This window comes from Canis aureus, chromosome 7, assembly GCF_053574225.1.
Source record: "Canis aureus isolate CA01 chromosome 7, VMU_Caureus_v.1.0, whole genome shotgun sequence".
In the NCBI taxonomy this organism is placed as follows: Eukaryota; Metazoa; Chordata; class Mammalia; order Carnivora; family Canidae; genus Canis; species Canis aureus.
Window position 1 is genome coordinate 56921479 of NC_135617.1, and position 19032 is coordinate 56940510.

General features: G+C 33.0%; 1 protein-coding gene across 3 annotated transcripts in view; it reads right to left on the reverse strand.

The window, feature by feature from the left end:
• Positions 1–3286: 3286 nt before the first annotated feature.
• Positions 3287–19032, reverse strand: part of CD2AP (CD2 associated protein) — a 144658-nt gene continuing 128912 nt past the window's right edge. For all 3 annotated transcript variants that reach the window (XM_077903736.1, XM_077903737.1, XM_077903738.1), the window contains 5 exons: positions 16547–16659; positions 15730–15831; positions 14267–14448; positions 10534–10597; positions 3287–6225 (listed from right to left, as the gene is read on the reverse strand). In XM_077903736.1, coding sequence (XP_077759862.1) covers positions 6184–6225; positions 10534–10597; positions 14267–14448; positions 15730–15831; positions 16547–16659 — 503 coding nt within the window. In that variant the 3' untranslated portion in view covers positions 3287–6183. The remainder of the gene's footprint in view (positions 6226–10533; positions 10598–14266; positions 14449–15729; positions 15832–16546; positions 16660–19032) is intronic.

Genomic DNA, 19032 nt, shown 5'->3' on the forward strand with positions numbered 1-19032 from the left:
AAAAAAAAAAAAAAAAGAAGAAGAAGAAGAAATCTAGAGACTGTGGGACCACTGAAAATGGACTTTGTAAAGTTATGTGGTGTAACTCCCTCACTGATGGAAAAATTTGATACTCAGGTAATATAAAGGATTGCAAAGGATGAAAGAACTACTAAAAGAATTTCCCAATTCAAACTCTTTTCCTATATGTTATCTACATAGGGCTCGTATCTCATCAAGAGCACAGGCTTTAAAACCTGTCTGGGTTTAGCTCCATCCCCATTAGCCCAGCAGCCTCAGCCAAGCTGCTTAGCCTCTCAAGCCTGTTTCCTCACCTGTCAGGTAACTTTCGTTCCTATTACATAGAGTTGGCTGAGACAGATTATCATTACCTGCAACAGCGCTTGGGACACACAGTAAGCACAATACAAACATTAGCTATCAGTAATGATGCCTGTTTTTTTTGTTTTTTTGTGTTTTTTTTAATATTTTATTTATTCATGAGAAACGCAGAGAGGCAGAGGCATAGGCAGCGGGAGAAGCAGGCTCCCTGCAGGAAGCCCGATGTGGAACTCAATCCCAGGACCCTGGGATCAGGACCATAGCCAAAGGTAGCTCAACCACCGAAACACCCAGGCATCCCATGATGCCTTTTTTTTTTTTTTAAAGCTAAATTTTCAAAGCTAAATTTACTGTTAAGCTTAGGGTAATTCAACTGAGCACTTAGGGGTGCCTGGGTGGCCTGGGATTTCTATTTGCAGGATCAAGTCTTTGCTTTAGGGCATTTTACACATCTGAAAACAGCACAAGCATCCAAAAAAGGTATTTGTGTGTAGGGTGCCTGATGACTCACCTTTGAAAGGTGTCAGTTACTTGCTGACAGCACAGGGATGAGTGGGAGGGGGCGGACTGGAGCTTTAATTTCCTGCGCTACGTCAACACCCTCTCCTCAGAGCTGTTTTCCTTCCTAAGAGCATGTCTCCCTCCTCTTGGTTTTTAGCCTTCAAATTAAGAGTTACAGTTACTGTGGCTTCTTTTTCAGGCCCATGAACCCTGCCATTCTGTTGTACAGGATTTGGCTGTAAGATGATATGATAAACATTTCAGGACTATGCATCTGACACCAGGTGTGGGGAGGCTTTTATGACCGTCCTCAGGCTGTCATTTTGTTCCAAATCTCAAAGCACTTGGGAGGTGTTTTTTTTTTTTTTAATTATTATAAATTGTAGTTGTTTCCTTATTGGAGAGTGATGTTTTTACATCTTTTTTTTAATCTATTAAGTCTGTTTTGCATACTATTTTGTTTTTAGTCACTTTCAATGGAGGTGAGGAGTAAAAATGTCATTACTCTGTCAAATCAGATTGTAGGTGCATTCTGTTCAATTAATGTTTTAAGAAATTATAAAAGTACACTATACTATGAAATGCTAAATGATTTTTATTGAAGAATTAAGTTAGTACATTTTTTAAAAATAAGTTTTACTTTTAATAACTTTATTCACACAATTTTTTAGGAACTGAAATGTAGCTAATAGAAAACACTTAAAACCTGATAGGAAAGAATACCACCCAATAGTTGCAAAATGAAAAACATAACACCTTCTTTGATAGAAAAGATTATTAGCTCTATACAAAAAATATTGACACCTATTTTTAAATTTATTTTCCTTATATACAAGCATATTCACAACACAGGTGTTAGTGGCAAAATAAAAGCAAGTGTTTAGGATTCAGAAACAAACTTTAACGCCAAGACCCAGTCTACTCTCTAAATCTTTTTTTTTTTTACTCTCTAAATCTAAATTGGCAGATAAGGCCAAATAAGTTTCATTTGAGTTAAACTGCTTTTATTTCCTCGAATAAGACTAAATCTGCAAATTGTACTTCATATAAAAGTATGCACACCTGCACAGGGATTACAATGTCCAACGGTCCTTCAATGTCCCTTTAAATACTAAAAATCTCTAATCCAAAAAACAATGATGTAGTTTTGGAATTTTGGTTGAGGTTCCGGAGTCCACAGTCACGAAAGTATTCCTGAGCCATATTTGGTGCAAAATGTGGTTTTATTAAAGCACAGAGACAGGAGGAGTGGGGAGAAGCTGCTGCCCCAGGATTGTGAGGAACAACTGATTATATACTTTGAGATTGGGGAAAATCAAGATTAGGGAAGTTTCAAAAGGATTTTCATATGCTAAAGAAGACTTACAGGATACCAGAGGCCTTGGAATTGTCAACCAAGGTTGTTTTTCCCTCTAGCAAGGCATGAAGACAGTTGGGAGCTTCCTGGAGGAACATTATACTCTGCCTGCCTCAGGTATTTGTCAATGGGCTGCAGGTTATAAGGACATTTAATTTTATCTCCACTTCCTTCTGCTTTAGTTTCCCACATCAATAATAGTAAGAAAATACAAGTTCTATAATCCAAAACTTCACTATCCTGTGCCTGTAAGGCTTAATTTATACCTAGAGTTTATCAAGGCCAGTACCAAGCATGTAGAAATTTTCAAACTAAATTTTTAAATGACTTGCCACATTTGTTTCCCTTTATTACGTCATTCTGGTGTCTTATTCCTTTTCTATGATTCAGATCTTCTAGTAGATTTCTAAAAAGCCTAAAATTGTGTATGTGGCATATTTTCAGCAAGAATACATGGGCCTTGATATCTTGTGGACTCTTGTTTTTTATTTACCAGGACTTCCAGGTGTGAAATCAGAAACCAAAAAAAATTTAAGTGTAAGTTTATGCCTAAGGAATCATGCAGTGGATAGATAGCTGGGATTTAGGCAATGACTGAAATCGGTTTTAAAATCCTTCTGGATTGTTTCCATCTCTTTATGCTCTATTAAGATCTGTTCTTCCAAATAAGCTTTTTCCAGATGATAGACTCTAACAGAGAGTACTCCCTATGCTGAGACCAGTGCTTTTTGTATTGAGATGCTGTACTCAAAAACTCAAAAATTCGTTTAATCTTATCTACATCGTATTTATCACTGAAAGAAGCTTTTGAGAAGAGTACAATAGAAGCTTCCACTTTCAAAAAAATCCGCTCTATAACATACTTTATATAAATCATTTCAAATTCCCCCATAAAATCAGTGACGTAGAAATTATCATCTTAGAGTTCCAGGGGAAAAACAGACTCACAAAGGTTCGGTAAAAGTCATATAGGTCTAGAACTTTTAATGCTTTCATTTTACTATTTACATTGAGTTTTCCAAATGAAACAAAGTAATAAAATTTCCATCTTACTCTGCAATAAACATATGATGTTAATGAAAAATAACCAATAAAGACCAACACAACTGGCAATACTATTCTTTATTTTTTTTTTTTTTGAGGGAGAAGCATGCTTTTTTACAGCACCTGTAAACAAGTCAGTGAAGTATACTATTTTGAGTTTCCCCACATATATATTATTATTTTTTTGGAATGTTAGAATACCACAATACCAACTGCATTACATAATAGTTACTGAAGGCAAGTCAGGCTAAAACAAGGGTAAAGTTTTATGGCTAAAAATATTCATAGCAGCAACTTTTAAAAGATGATTTTATTAAATCAAGTCATTGCACTTGGTCATTTTATTGCTACAGCAAAACAAGGCCATTACATTTTTAATGTTTTCATTTATGATTTTAACTGATTGTCTTATTCTCTTCATACATTTCAAGTTTAAATGCAAGCATAAAATGTTTACCAACAAATCAAGAGAGCACTTGGGTTTTTTTTTTTTTCCTGTGATCACAGTAAGAAGCATAAAAAAGAGAACCCCCATTCTCTTCCTATCTTCAGGCTTAAATTTTGTAAAGAGGTAACAGCTTTATAGTAAGACCAAACCACTAAATCTCAGTGGTCACACACAAGCACACACACAAATACTCCCAATATTGAAATACAAGTAGGAAAATTAGTAATATTATGTGTTTCAAAGAATAGCAAACCTGAAAAATACATTCGCTAATAATTTGGCAATGACAGATTCCATGCTGTTCATCTCTAGTCTGTCATTTATACTCACTTATAGAAAAAAAGAAAAAACAATGATTTATCTCCCAGTAAAGGCTATTATCATTATGTACCATTTTGTGATATGAACTTTATGAATAAAAACAAAATTTCCATATCAAGAGCAAATACCAGTAAATTGCTAGATTGAAGTAATCATTTTTTCCCTTTGAGTTTGGCTTTAAGAACTTTACTTTTTGGTCAAGGACAGAAAATAGAGCCACAAAACTTTAATTTTCCATTCTGACTGAGGAACATACAAAGCAGATACTTTAAATGTATGTTGGCATTCATGACCACCTTCATTTTATGCACTGGTGAGAAAAATGACCAAGAAAAACTTTAAGAACACCCTGAAATCTGCTGGAAACTTCCCTCACCCCATTAACAGGGTGAGGAGGGGTCACTCCAGCCAGAAAGCTAGAGAATGATTGCTAGGATACAATGTTTTTATTTCTAAGGACTTTCATTAAAAGAAAGTAAAACCTAACTTTTTTAGCAAGAAGGAAATCATTCAACAAAAGTCATTTAAAAATATTAAAACAGGAATTAACAATTTTGTTGAGTAGTGACCTCATCAGAAAAGCCCAGACTTTAAAGAGTTAAAATGTACACGCTCAATGCACAATCAGGTTTCCCCAAAAGCACTAATAATGTAAGTTGTGATTTAACATTAAGTAATGACTGGAATTTCTATTATTTTCTACTTCAGTTCTCTTTTATATGAGACAACATGGTAAAATTTCATTAACACAGATTTCAGTATATAAGATTAAAACTTAAAGGAAAACATTGATTTGGTGGTTTAAAATAACACAAAATGGAAGCATGACAGGTGGCATCTGAAAGTCTTTGCTATAATAAAACTTAAAATCTAATTTTTTTGCAAATGAAAAGTCAATTTTTCTATTTTTAATATAAACCCATATATTTTAAGACATATTATCTATAGATAATAACTTTTAAAACGTTCAACTGTTCATAAGTGACTCTGAAGAAACTAATTCATCCATCTTATGAAAATGTATTTTGAATATGGTCAACTATATTTGGTTTTAAATAAGCTGTACTGTTATGTTTTATGATATACTAACACTCTGATACCTAAATGACAGCCTAAAATATCTCCACCAATTAGTTTGGTCTTTGAAGTAAATTACACATTGTAAAACCTGAGTATTTACATAATAATAATTTGTCAAAGTATGAAACCTCACACCCAAGTTCTGCATGTTCTGAATTTTGTTCTTCTCATATTACCATTATTAAAAATCAGAAAGAGGAACATGAGGAACTAACTCACAAGATCACAAAATGAGTAATATCTGAGCCTGTAAAACAAGCAGTAAAGTACAGCAATAAGGCTGGTGTTTGCATATTATATGTGCTGTTGTTTCTAGGCACAAGTTAAGGGTTAAATTGACATTTTTAGTTTCTCAGACCTAATGAATTTAAAATATAGCTCATATTTTCCCAAATATAGTTAACAATCCATTTTAACTAAATTCCTTTTATGAATCCTATAGTGCAAGCAATATAAAATATTCTAAAAGTCAAAGAAATTGTTTTGATTGTTTCATTAGTTATTACTATATGCTTGGGTGAGTAATCTGGTTTATAGCTAGAGTAAACTCCTATTTCATCACCCAGAGTATAAACAGCACTGCAAACAAACAGGCACAACAGTGTAATCCTGGGTAAGAAGCTAAAAGTAAAAAATATATATATACAAAGTTTATATCCCTTATGTATTATGGGAAAAGTAGTGGCTATAGTTACTATAAAGCTAATTTGTCCCTCTCAAATAGTATATGTTACAGATTATTTGTAAAGATATCACCATATTTATAGTATAGATCTCTTTAAAAATAATACTACAAGTTTCAATAAAAAAACTATTGTGAACTTTCCTTTTTATACAGATTCAGTAGTATTTTCAAGCAAACTAAAAAAAAAAAAAAAGTTTGCAATTCCAGCACATAAGAAATAAGGCCTCTTTTTTTTCATATTGGCAAAACAAAATATATATATAAAAAAAATCCACCCTCTCCCTACTTTTCTATAGATTATAGTTCAAATACTCATATTTCTTTATCAGGACATCAGCATTTGTTATTTTTAAGTAATAAGTCAGTTGAAGTTCATAGTGTTGCTTCTGAATCCCTGGAACCCTAAAAATACAGGGCCATGCCATTTCAAGACGACAGGACTGCCTTTTTCAGCTTCTCGATTTCCACCTATGATACAAAACATAAGTTGACAATAGATAAAATATCTTTAGTCAAGTTTCTTTATTTTATCCTATGTCATTAAGATCCAATCATACTTTGAAGCCTCCAGATTGATTTCCATCCTAAAATCCAACTTCCAAGGGTGTGATCAATATAGGGAAAGTTTAACAGAAGAACACCTCATAATACAAGTTCCTAAATGGCAAGAAACAATGACAAAACAGCAACTACAACTGTTTCGGCCAGAACAATGTTAAGTAACGGGACTATCTGAGAACATACTGTAAGAAAATCAGCTCTTCAAAGAACAAGAGAATCCTTGAAACCAAATTAAGAAATGTACAAGTACCTGTAATTAAACAAGGGTGGGGGGGGGCAGTACAGAACTGTAAAAATAATAATAATGAAGGACCAGTTTAGTTCTATGCTTTATTTACTACTTACGTGAAATTGGCAAATCCTTTAGCCTCACTTGGTCTCAATTTCCTCATCTATAAATAGTATGTTCTAGATTAAATTATATTTAAAACCCAGGAATATATCTAAGATCTACTCAATATGTTGGAAATACTTCCACCTTTAGGCAGAAGAATACTTCCACCTTCACTTAACAGAAATTCACAATTTAAGAAACTTAAGAGCACTAGGAAAATTCAATATATCACAATAATTATGGTCATTTAACTCTGACATATTACAAATCATGATGTTGAAGCACAAGATTAAATACCATGCCAAGTGTGCCACATTAGCAAGTGGTACACAACTTGCACTGATCAGGTCTAAAGCTCTGAAGCCCAGGTTTCTACTTTTTCCAATTATTTAAGGTTTTGATTACCTCTGACTTTTCACAAATATTTAGGCCTTACCTTCTCCTGACAGTATCATCCCTGTCCCCAACGTTGCATATAAGTAATACATGCTATGGCTAAACTCTGACAAATAATTCATTAGTAAATGATAAGCACTTTGCCACAGTCAAAATGTATAATTTCAGTACACAATCTCCTTAGGGATTCTAACTATTCAACAATGGTTTGTTAATTCTAGGATCTTTCCTGATATTATTCTTCGGCTAATATGATGATTAAGTAAACATCTTAGTAGCACTGGTTTGAGACAAGTTTTGGTCTTCAGCCTGGATGGAGACAAAATACCTCTAATCTTCAGCATGATGTGCTATTATTATCTCTGTTCCAAAGACATAAACCAACTATACCAATTTCAATGAGCGAGGATGCAAAGAAAATTTGTGTGTGAGGGGGTAGGAAACATTGGTGAAAGGAGGAGTAGGATACACAAAGAATAACTCTGCACTCAATCAATAATACTCCTTATAAAAAAAAATACTCCTTATAGACTGCTGTCACATAAATTTAGATATCAAGCAAATATTTTTATTGCTAGAATTTCTCATCTAGCATTTTTATGTTCATTGTTCATCTTAGTCCTTTTATCATTCCTCAGTATAATTTAATACTATATGTTAACTTCACAGTTCAAAGTACTACTTTCAATCTTTAATATAATTTCTTTAAATGTATGACCTTAGAACTCTAATGTCTTATTAAGTGTGCTTTTAATAAATACAAGGGTCAAACTTTCCCCATTAGGCAAAAATTATAATACAAATTAGTGTGAGGCTAAGTAACTAGATTTTGCTAAAAAACTGAATCAAATGAAATTCTTCAAAAAAGAAGTAATTCATTTGACTCTTCATCATGATTTTTGTGACAAATTACATCACATATAGAAATTTAACACTATTAGTCCCACTTGCTTATATGACTTTATAAATATGAATATGTACATGTAGGAAATACAAGGAATAAAAACCAAGAAACTTTGTTTTTAATTTCTGAATTTCTACTGTGTTACAACACTGGGAGTTTAAGACATTTTTAACATGTATTCTTTGATTTAACAAAAATTTATTAGCTATCTAATATGTATACAGCACCTTGCTTGGAGCTATGGACAAAGATAAAACAGAGCCATTCCCTGAACAGTCTTAAAGTCTAGAAGATGGGCAAAAATAAGTATATAACGTCACAGTGGTAAGACAGAAAATTATTTTTCCTTTTCAAAACTAAAGGACATGAATTTGGAAGACAAAATTACTTTTAAATCAGAGGAAGATGAGTACTAACTTACTGAAGGTGACTGTTGAAGGTAAGCTTTGAGAATCTATAGAACTTATGCATGAGATGAAATACAAGGAAAATTCCAGAAAATAAAGAGCAAAAATCCAGACAAATTAACTGAGAGGGACAACTGAGCATCACCAAGCAAGCAATGAAAGATAAACTAGGACCAAGACATAAAAGTCCTAACATGCTAAGTTGAGAAGTCTGAACTTTGTTCAGTAAGTAGCAGAAAGTTCTTGAAAGTACGAAGGAAAGATTAATTTGAGCTAAGAATGAGAGAAACTTAAACAGTTAATTAGAAAATAAAGAGCATAGGAGAAGGACAGAAATACTAGGGAACAAAGAAATAAAGGTGAGGGAGTAAAGCTAACAGGCCTGAAAGCGAAGGGAATTAGACTGGAAGTACCATGTCTATAAGACTTGAAAGGTAATGAAGCAATCAGCAGAAACAGAAAAATCAGAAGAGCAGGAAAGGAAGATGACAAATGTAAAAGACATGCTAGTTCTAAGTTGACAGTGGAACATCCAGGGAAGACTAGCAGCTGGAAACAGCAGAAACTGGGAAAAGAGGAATCAGATTCAGATGGGAGAGCCACAGAGAGCTAATCAAGATACTTAAGGGCATAGGTAGGAAAAGAGTGAAGAGATGCAGAGAGAGAAGGGCCAACGGCAGTTCTGAAGGAGCATTTCAGACAAAAGAATGCAGGATCACATAAACCAGGACAGAAAAAGTGGCAATGGATTTAAAAATGTGAAACACTACAGAAACTGTGAAGTCACTGGAGTTGCCTTCAGTAAATGTAACATGTAAGAAGTTAACAACTGAATTAAACATGAAGAATTAGAGACCGCAAACGTATACTTTTTTGGGGTTGTTTTGCAATAAATGAGCCTCAAATGAAAAGCGAAAACTACAGTAGATCAAGAGGGCAGCTGGATCTGAAAGGGGCTTTGTTTTTTGAAAAAGGAGAAATATTGAATATTTTCATGGGAAAAGGGTAAGTGCCAATAAAGGGGATAGGATATGTCAGATGTTAAGGGTAAAAATGGTAGTTTGGATAATTTACCAAAGACCTTCACATATATTATCACAACTAACTACTAAAGCTAAAAGGCAGTTAAGTGACTCCCTCAAGTTCAAACAGTATAACTTAATCACTGAAAGCGGTTTCTGAAGTCTGGCAGTTTCTGTTAAAGGTCAGCTCCACTGGTGATGTAATCACTCTAAACCCTAGTTTCCTCATCCTTAAAATAGGAACAATAATCCTTACAAGTTGTTATGTGTGTCTACTGAGATAATGTACAGAAGGTGCCAAACCTAACTGACATATAGTTTAGAGCTGAAAGTCACAAATATAAGTCAGAAGAGGGGCTCAAGGTGGGTTTTGTTGTTGTTGTTGTTGTTTTTAACCAAGTCGCATGTTCTTTCTGTTTCACAATGCTAACAAGAGAAATAGGGTAAGGAATAAAGCAAGGTAAAAACAGGGAGGTGAATGAGATACTTAAATATAGAATGGGAAACAGATTCTGAAAAAAGGCAGGAAACACTTCCTCTGAAATATGCAGAAAATAAGAATACAAATGAAGACCAACGTCAGTGAGGATGGAAAAAAAGTTAAGGAAGATAAAATAAGTGAAATTGGCAGTCATCAGCAGAGAATGAAGATGATGACATTGTAGTTATAAAGTAAATGTTCAGTAAATGTTCAGATAAAAGAAGTCAACAAATCTACACCCATCCCATTACCACCTCACCTCCACCACTTTTGTCTCCAGACAAAAAATTATAAGAAATAAAAAATAATTAAAAAGAAAAAAGTTTAATTATGGAAAAAAGAAGTAGCTCAAGAAAGCAATGCTGAGTGCAAAAGATCTAGAACTACCACTCTTACAAGGCCAGGACCATGTTTGTTTTATTTATAAATGTGTACCTTTTGCCTCTCACACATTGCCTAAGAGAGCTATGCACAAAAAATGTTTGCTACATGAATGAATGGAATGTGACAGGGAGTCAACAAGAGATTAATTAAATGGCTACCATGCAGTAGGGAGTGTCCAACTTAAGTAGGAGAGCATAATTTTTAGTGAAGCCAATCACCTAGCTGGGATGGAAAAACACATTTAGTTTACGCTGGCTAAAATCTCAATGTTAGGAGAAATGAGTTACCTCTAGATTACTTCTCATTGCCTTCTCCTCTTCCAAATCCTTTCGTAGTTTTTCCAGTTCTTTCCTAAAAACAAAGTATTTATTACTGTTAAGTCTCATTTAAACAGTATTATTTGACTGTTAACAGGATCTCTGTTACCTGACATACCAAAATATGGGGAAAATTTTTTAAAGGAAATAGCCATATTGTTTGAGGAAAATTTCAAATTCACTAGTTGGAAAGGTTCAATACAATGGTTAAAAAAACTCAGCAATACCATGGCAATCCTATCTGTGATAAAGACATTTTTAAAAGTGAATAGAGAGAGCAGCTCATGATAAAATAAAGAAGTAATAACTGGCCTTTGAAGCAATTTTCCATATTCAAATATCATGCATTTCCCAGGGTAGACACTCTAAAGCCCTAACAATTCAGTAATGTCAAAACATGTCACAGTACAAAGCAAATTTTTTAATAGGATTACCTGGACTTTACATTTCTCTTTATTTTTTTTTTAATTAAACATTCCATTAAAATTACCAAACCAACAAAAAAACTTTAGCCAAAAATCCTTCTTCCTTAACTCATGTTTTCATTTTTCTGTGTTCCAGGCTACCTTTTTATATAGTCATTTTCCCTCCACAGCTGTAAGTATATATTCCATACTGTGTCTTTTCACAAAGTATTTTAAAATATTTTCATGCTGTTAAAATTATCATATTTCTGATAATTGTTGCTCAAATATCCAGGTTTTTAGTTTGGTTAGCTGCTTTTAGAGGGGAGATGGAAAGAATAGGAATTTTATTTAACATCATGAATATACCAGTATATCAAATTTCTAAATCAAAGAGTAGGGACATTTTCAGCCTTTTGACATATGCTAGAAAAATACTCTTCAAGAGTATTACAGAAGTAATAACTTGAAAAACACATGAAAATGCTCAGGAAGAAAAAATATATGAGAAAGAAAGAAACTTTGTGGTTTTACTGATTATGAAACTGTTTCTCTTTATATCGAGAATAGATTTTTCTACTGTTTTCTACTGTTTCTACTGTTTCAACTGACTATAATTTGATATTTCACTCAAATTTATCTAGTTTATTTTGGGATATGATAGAAAATCTGCTAGAATATTAGCTTTGTATTTCCAAAATGTTACCACTAAATAATGCTTCCTTTTTAAAATTATTCTACTATTCTGAATTTATTATACATAAATGAGGATCTATTCTTTTTATTTATTCATTCATGAGAGACACAGAGAGGCAGAGACACAGGCAGAGGGAGAAGCAGGTTCCTGTGGGGAGCTGATGTGGGACTCGATCCCAGGACCCCAGGATCACAACCCAAGCTGAAGGCAGATGCTCAACCACCCAGGCGTCCCCAATGAGGATCTATTCCAAAAACATTTGTCCTGCTGTTTATCTATACTCACATTTTTATTGTTTTAAAAACACAATATAAAACACTGTTTTCCTTTTATAGGAACAAATCAAACTATGTATCTTGTTCTACAGATTACTAATATATTTTCCTGTCAATCTTTTTGTGTCAGTATCCTTCATTCTTTTAATGAATTGTTCCAAACATTTTAGATTTTAATACTGAATGCATAAAGACTATTTATGTATTTGTAAGCTATAAAGATAGAATTTTTTTAAAAAAAGCTAAGAACTCCAAGTCAGCTCAAGAAATATTACTAGTACCTCTGATAGCCAGAGTGACCCTCAATCCTATTTTCCTCCTCTCCTTCATAGGAAAAGTTTTATAGTCTATTTCATTTCCTTTCTTACCACATACATATACAAATATATCTTGAAACAACACATACTTTGATTTTATATGCTTTTCAAACTTCATGTAAATGAAATAATACTGAATGCATATCTGACTTGCTTTCTCCACCTTCAATGTTTTTCAGATGAATTCATGTTGAGACATGTAGCCACAATCCATTTATTTTTCTTATTGCTGTTCACAGTATAGTATTTCATTGTATCAACATACCAATGTGTTTATCCATTCTCCTATGATATTTTTAAGATTAAAAAAACTGCCATCTGTTTCATTTTCCCAGAGGAAATAAGACTGAAAACACTCTTTGGAAAGACTTCTAAAATATCTGATATATGTTTTAAAATATAAATAAATCATAAATACTTTATTCATCCTACACCTAATTTAAGAACACCTACAGGTAATTTGTAAATGTAATTTATCAGTTTATTAAAAATAGCAGACTTGGTATCAAAAATATAAAACGTCAAAATCAATGAATTTGGAAAGTTCTCTAACTCATACATGGGTGGTGTTCAATAAATACTAGATGAATGAACTTCCAGTTTTTAATGTATATACTGTAGAATCTGTGGAAAAAAAACTCTGCGGGACTCAGATAAATTGAAGGAATCAAGACAAGACCTAAAATGTATCAAATTACAAACACACATCTCCCTGTATATTTATTTTGTGTGCATATAAATATGTTTTAGGTAGTCACTGAAGATAAATTTTTTGGTTTTACCTAAGATAGATTTGTAGAAGTGCTCTTCAACTACAAGTATATCATATTTTTAATCTCAGTATCGATTAAAAAAAAAAAAAGATGTACTTATTTATTTGAAGGAGTAAGACAGTGAGCAGGTGGGGCAGAAGGAGAGAATTTCAAGCAGACTCCCCAAACAGAGCCCAGTGTGGGCTTGATTCCATTACCTGTGAGATCATGACCTGAGCCAAAACCTAGAGTCAGACATCTTACCGACTGAGCTATCCAGGCGCCCCTCAATAGTATTTTTAATAAAGACCCTCCCCCCCCGCCAAAAGAAAGAAATGGTAAATTCAACTCAGAGATATAATGGTTTCTGGCAATGATTTTTATACCAGATTCCATATACCATCAAATACTTTTAGAGGCTACAGGGGAAGCTGAGAAAAGGGAAGAACACCTGAACCCTCATCCTCAGTTAGATCAGCTGATCTTTGACCTGTTTTACTTATGGGGACTTTGCAGAATTATGTTTAAATGTTAACAAGTTCTATTATTACTTTGTATTTTTAAAATGTTAACATGTTTTAAAATTAAAATAACAGTTCTAGAAAATATCTCTACCCCAACAGGAAATATGGATTTCAATTCTAGCCTCTGCCTTTTAAGAACTGTATGATCTTAGGTTTACCTCTCTGAACCTTTATTTACTTCTTCAGTTAAAAGAAGAGAGGGGCGGGCCCTAGGTCAGTGACCTTTTACATTTTATTTTGCTCTAAAAAGCCACTTTCACTTAGGATCTCACCATAGACCATTACCGAAGTTTCAGAATTAAGAGAATGACTTTAAAAATCACCTATTCCTAACCCACTGGTTTTATTTATATATCAATCTCAACCCTAATAGTGATCCATCCGGTTCCTCTGAAAAGTAAATACACATATAGATACACTCCAGATCCAAAATAACTTTTCCTAATATTTTTGCCTAATTTACCCATTTGACCAGATTTCTATCCTTACATTTTATATATATATATTTAATAAATTATATATTTATATAATTTCTATAATAAGCCTAGGAGAACAAATTTTCTAATTCAAGTTTTTTGCAGAGAGAAGAGAAGCACTATTATTGAAAATTTCTTTGAAAGCATACTTCCTTATACCAGAAATTTGTCAGTTTACATCTCTACTTGATAGAATTTGAAAGAATTCTTTACATATGTGTTAAGTAGTTTTCAAAGAAGAAAACAAGGACTACTTACCCATGATCCTTTTTCAGTGCTTCTACAATGCACAGCAATTCAATAATCTGAGCTCTAAGTTCATCCAAGGGGTTTTTTTTCCCATCATCTGATTCTACTTTAGCTTTGATTTCTAATGGAGTTAAAAAAGCAGCTGTATTTGGTTTCGAAGCACTTGAAGGTGTTGAAAGGTACAGAGATGGCTAAAAATAAAATAGAAAATGTTCTTGTTTTATTTGTATTTATATTTATGTTTAGGTACCAAAAAAAATTATAGCAAGGAGGTAAGTAATACTTCAAGATAAATGGTAACTTTGAAAATGGAAAAAGCAGTTTGATATTCACAACTGGTGAAAACACCAAGGAACCAAAGAATAAACTTGAAATCACTAGGAGTTTATGTGAGAAATGTCAAAGGATTTATTAAAAAGTGGAAAAGAAAAGAAAAACCTATTAGATTTATCTTATGAATGGTCTGCCGAGAGGAGCACCTATAGGCAAGAATATATCAGCATCTTTTTAAAAAGATTTTATTTATTCATGAGAGAGAGAGAGAGAAAGAAAGGCAGAGACATAGGCAGAGGGAGAAGCAGGCTTCATGCAGGGAGCCTGATGTGGGACTCGATCCCAGGACTCCAGGACCACGCACCACGCACCACGCCCCGGGCTGAAGGCAGGCACTAAACCACTGAGCCACCCAGGGATCCCCTATATCAGCATTTTTTAGGTGTTGCTTTGTTCCTACACATTAAATAGTCATAGAATATCCAAAGAGTTTCACATAAAAGTAATCATGAAGAATTTAGTAAGTCCATGGAAGAGGCACTAAAATGAATCCATGGCCTGATGCCCTTTTTTACTATTTCACTAAAATAACACGAAGTAAAATTTCAAATGACTGTTGACAAGTTGAGAGAATCAGATTAAATGCATCTGATAAACTGGAATAGTAACCAAATGCCCTTGGAATGAATTTGAGGAGGAAACATGAATTTCTTAAATATAAGGTACGTATAGGCTGTGATAATACCATCTTAAGTAAGAACAGAAAGAGTTTAGAAGTCTTAACCCCATGCAACAAATGGAAGACTCCACGTATACCACCACTCATTTCAGTATATATTCAGTGGTCACTGTGGTGCCTAACACCAAGCTAGGTTAGGAGTAAACAAATGATGGCTTCTGGCCTAGAGAGTGTATGTTTAAAGGGAAAATGAACAAGATGAATAGATCTATCCCTGCTTTAAAAAATATGAAATGTGTAAGCCTTTTATTACTCATTTAAAGTAAACTCTTGTAAAAAATGACCTACAGAGGACAGTGTAACTTTAGTAACTCAAAAATTTAGTAACTGAAAAACTAGAGGAATTTTTTAATTTCTTAGCAGAAGAAATAATTTTTAAAAGATGCTTTAAAAATTTCAGTTTCGGTGTTCACAAAGAATTCTACAAATTATACACATCTTAGGCCATAATATCCCTCACCTTTGGAGAGTAGCTTGAATCCTTTTTAAATTCAGACGGCTTTAAGTTGGCACTATCTTCTTCTTTTGGTAACTTCAAGGTTTTTTCTGGGCTTTGGGTTGGCTTAACGATTTTTTTAAAAACCAAGAAACAGAAAATACCAAAGAAGGAAAAGGCAATAAACATTTGGATAATAAACTGACTTTTATCACTGTTTTCAGTAGCTACTGTTCTAGATATTCCATTATTGTTAACAGGATATTACACAATTTCAAGCTAAATAACACACTTGCATATCTTGAAGGTAAAAATAGCCTGCCTCTCTCATAGCAACAAAAATTTCTCTACTTCAGTAATTTAAAAGTACTGTAGCAGTTAAGAGCTAATATATTAATAATAAAGTACTACCAGCATTCCAGGCAAGGTATAGAAAGCACACAAAGAAGCTACACATTTAGATACACATTCCCCACGATTTCAGAGGAAAAGAATGTTCTTGTTCTTTCCTAAGGTGAATATGTACCACTCAATTCTAACTATTGTTCTTTGCTGGGTAGATTACAAGATACCCTGACCCCTTTTGACCCTGTGCTATGTGCCGATTGTCTCAGAACAGCTCTTTATTCTTGATTCTGTAACTTTCCATTGCAACCCTCTCTGAAGTGAACATGACCCCACAGTTCTCTAAATGTAACCAACTATTTGCCACTTAAGTCTAATAGCTATCTTCCTGATTTTTAAACTTTGGTGGAGGCTATAAATTCTCCATCACACTCATCTTTAGAAGGATTCTGGATCTGCTAAATTCTCTGTTTTACAAACAGGAAGTTGTACTCACAGAATGTCCACCATTGAAGCGTCCAGGCAACCTTCTTCCAGGCATCTTCGGTCTGTTTGCAGTAAGATGTAGCAAGTTTTCTGAGGAAGCTATGTCATCAAAATTTACAATATCTGGAGAACAGAATTAAACATATCTCCTAAGCAATAACTGTATATTTTAAAAGATAAAAAAAAAAAAAAATTTCTGGATGTCTAACAAATTACACATTGAAAAGAATACCACTTAGGACTCACAAGTTAACCTGTGCTTTTCATATGCATTTGGAAAACAACACTCACCCTTAAAAACAAACATCCTCTTTACCTGATATATTTTATAGCATAAGACTTTACTAAACAATAGAAAGTTCATGTTTCCAATAGAGAAACCTCAACAAAAGTTCTCATTGAAAGCTACAAATCTGAACCGGAAATTACAGTATCATAAAAAAGTTGTCATCTGAAGTTCTTGCTTGTAAAAAGAGATGACCTACTTCAACTCATAAGTAATGACAATATATCAGAAAATTAACACATAAAATATTTTAAATTTCAAGTCGTATCCTAATATTCAAATTTAAGTACTCAACTGTACCTGATACTTTCCAATGATAATTTAATGGATCTTTATATATTTATGTATGTATATACATAGTATTTTGTAGATGGGACTCAAATTGTTCATAGTTCACTGAACTTTTGCTTAGACATCAGCATGTATAGGAACTATGAGACAGTTCTAAATCGAAGGCAAATAGGTTATCAAAGAAAAATGCTACAAAGATCATTTACTTGTTTTCCCACCATCAAAGGCTGGTTGACCTTCGATCCAGTAACTTGGCTTAAAGAAAGATCTATGTAATTAGTATCTCTGAAACAACGATATATAATACCTTCCCTTTTTCTAGATGATCCAGAAAACCTTGTTGAAAGAGGCAATCCTTAATTTTGAAGCCTAGAAATATCTAAGTGATACAAGAATCCTAAGGATAACTCCAGACACTTCACTGTCAATACAATCTTCCTTTAGCCCAGAATCCAAACTACAGATATTAATCACAGCTGAGATACTCTGTAAGGCAGCAGATATCTTTGGTTTAGTCTTTCAGGTACAGGATTAATTCTGTACAATCCCACTGCCTAGATGTTTATAAAGCTTTCTGTCAAATACTTAGATATACAAACTCAGTGATCTGTTATTTATTTAAAAACATCTAAAGAGAATTATTATTATTACTGCCCTCAAAGCTTATTCATCAATTTTCACATTCAAAGTAATCAATTTAGAAAAAAATGTCAGGGGTAAAAGGACACAAAGGTAAGGCATAGGAAAAAGTATCAGTGTTTGGCTTTGTGTTTTATAACAAATTTAAGTATTTGTTGACCTCTGTTAATTCTTTTCCATCCTCCCATTCTGGAATTACTTTGTGTGATCTATCTTTATCTAGTATCTACTCACCAGGTTAACACATCACAACAGGCAATCAATCGAATGTGCTCAGCCTAATTTTGGTTGAGTCTTTTGATAATTGCTTATAAATAATTATATAACAAATATTAGAAAGAGACACAGTGGCTTTAATGGAAAATGCATTATATAATGTGAAAGGTCTTGAATTTAAATAGATTTTAAATATTTCATTTTATTTGCAAATTTCATAAAGAAAATCAGTATTTCGAAAGATGTTAAAATATGCTGTCATTGGAAGGGTTGAAAATTGCTTTTAACATTGATAAATGTGTACTGACAACCTATTAAAAAAAAAACCTTGAAAAGTATAATCCAATAATTTTGGCCTGTGAAGATTATTTTCAAATGCATATTTAAGCAACGTCCAGAAAAGAAAAAGAAACAAAAACATAGGAAGGGATGAAGATAAATGAAATTGAAAGGATAAATAAATGGTAGATTTATAAATTATAGATCATGCTCATGTAAAATGCCTTCCATATGTCCAGTTTTGGGCTACAACACCAAGACAAATAATTTTACTATTCTTAAACTCTCTCAGGTCCTCCATTTAAGGCATTAGGTTAGTAAAATAAAACAGTGCACATTTTGGACTCATGATATATTTGAACACATTTAAAATTTACCTAAGAGTGTTAACAGTGGATTTATACTGTACACATGGCATGAAAGGCATGACAATCACTTAACTCTCACAATTACATTGCCTCTCTGTCAGCCATTTTGATTTCTACACATTACCTAAGAAGACATGGAATTTTAAAAAGTCCAAATGAAATCTCAAATTTTGGGAGAAAATAAACTGACTTTTATGGTTTTCAATTTAATTTTTTTAATCAAAATATCTTAAACTCATCAGGAAATTTTTCTCAACATAAATTTCATTTTATTTTCAAATGGAAAACCAAAAGGGTTAGAATAGACAGACAAACATGTACACTTTTTAGTACAATTACAAAGAAAAATCAATGTGCACCACCTATTTATATGGAATATATTGTTTTGATGTCTTTTATAAATTGTCATCTTACCAA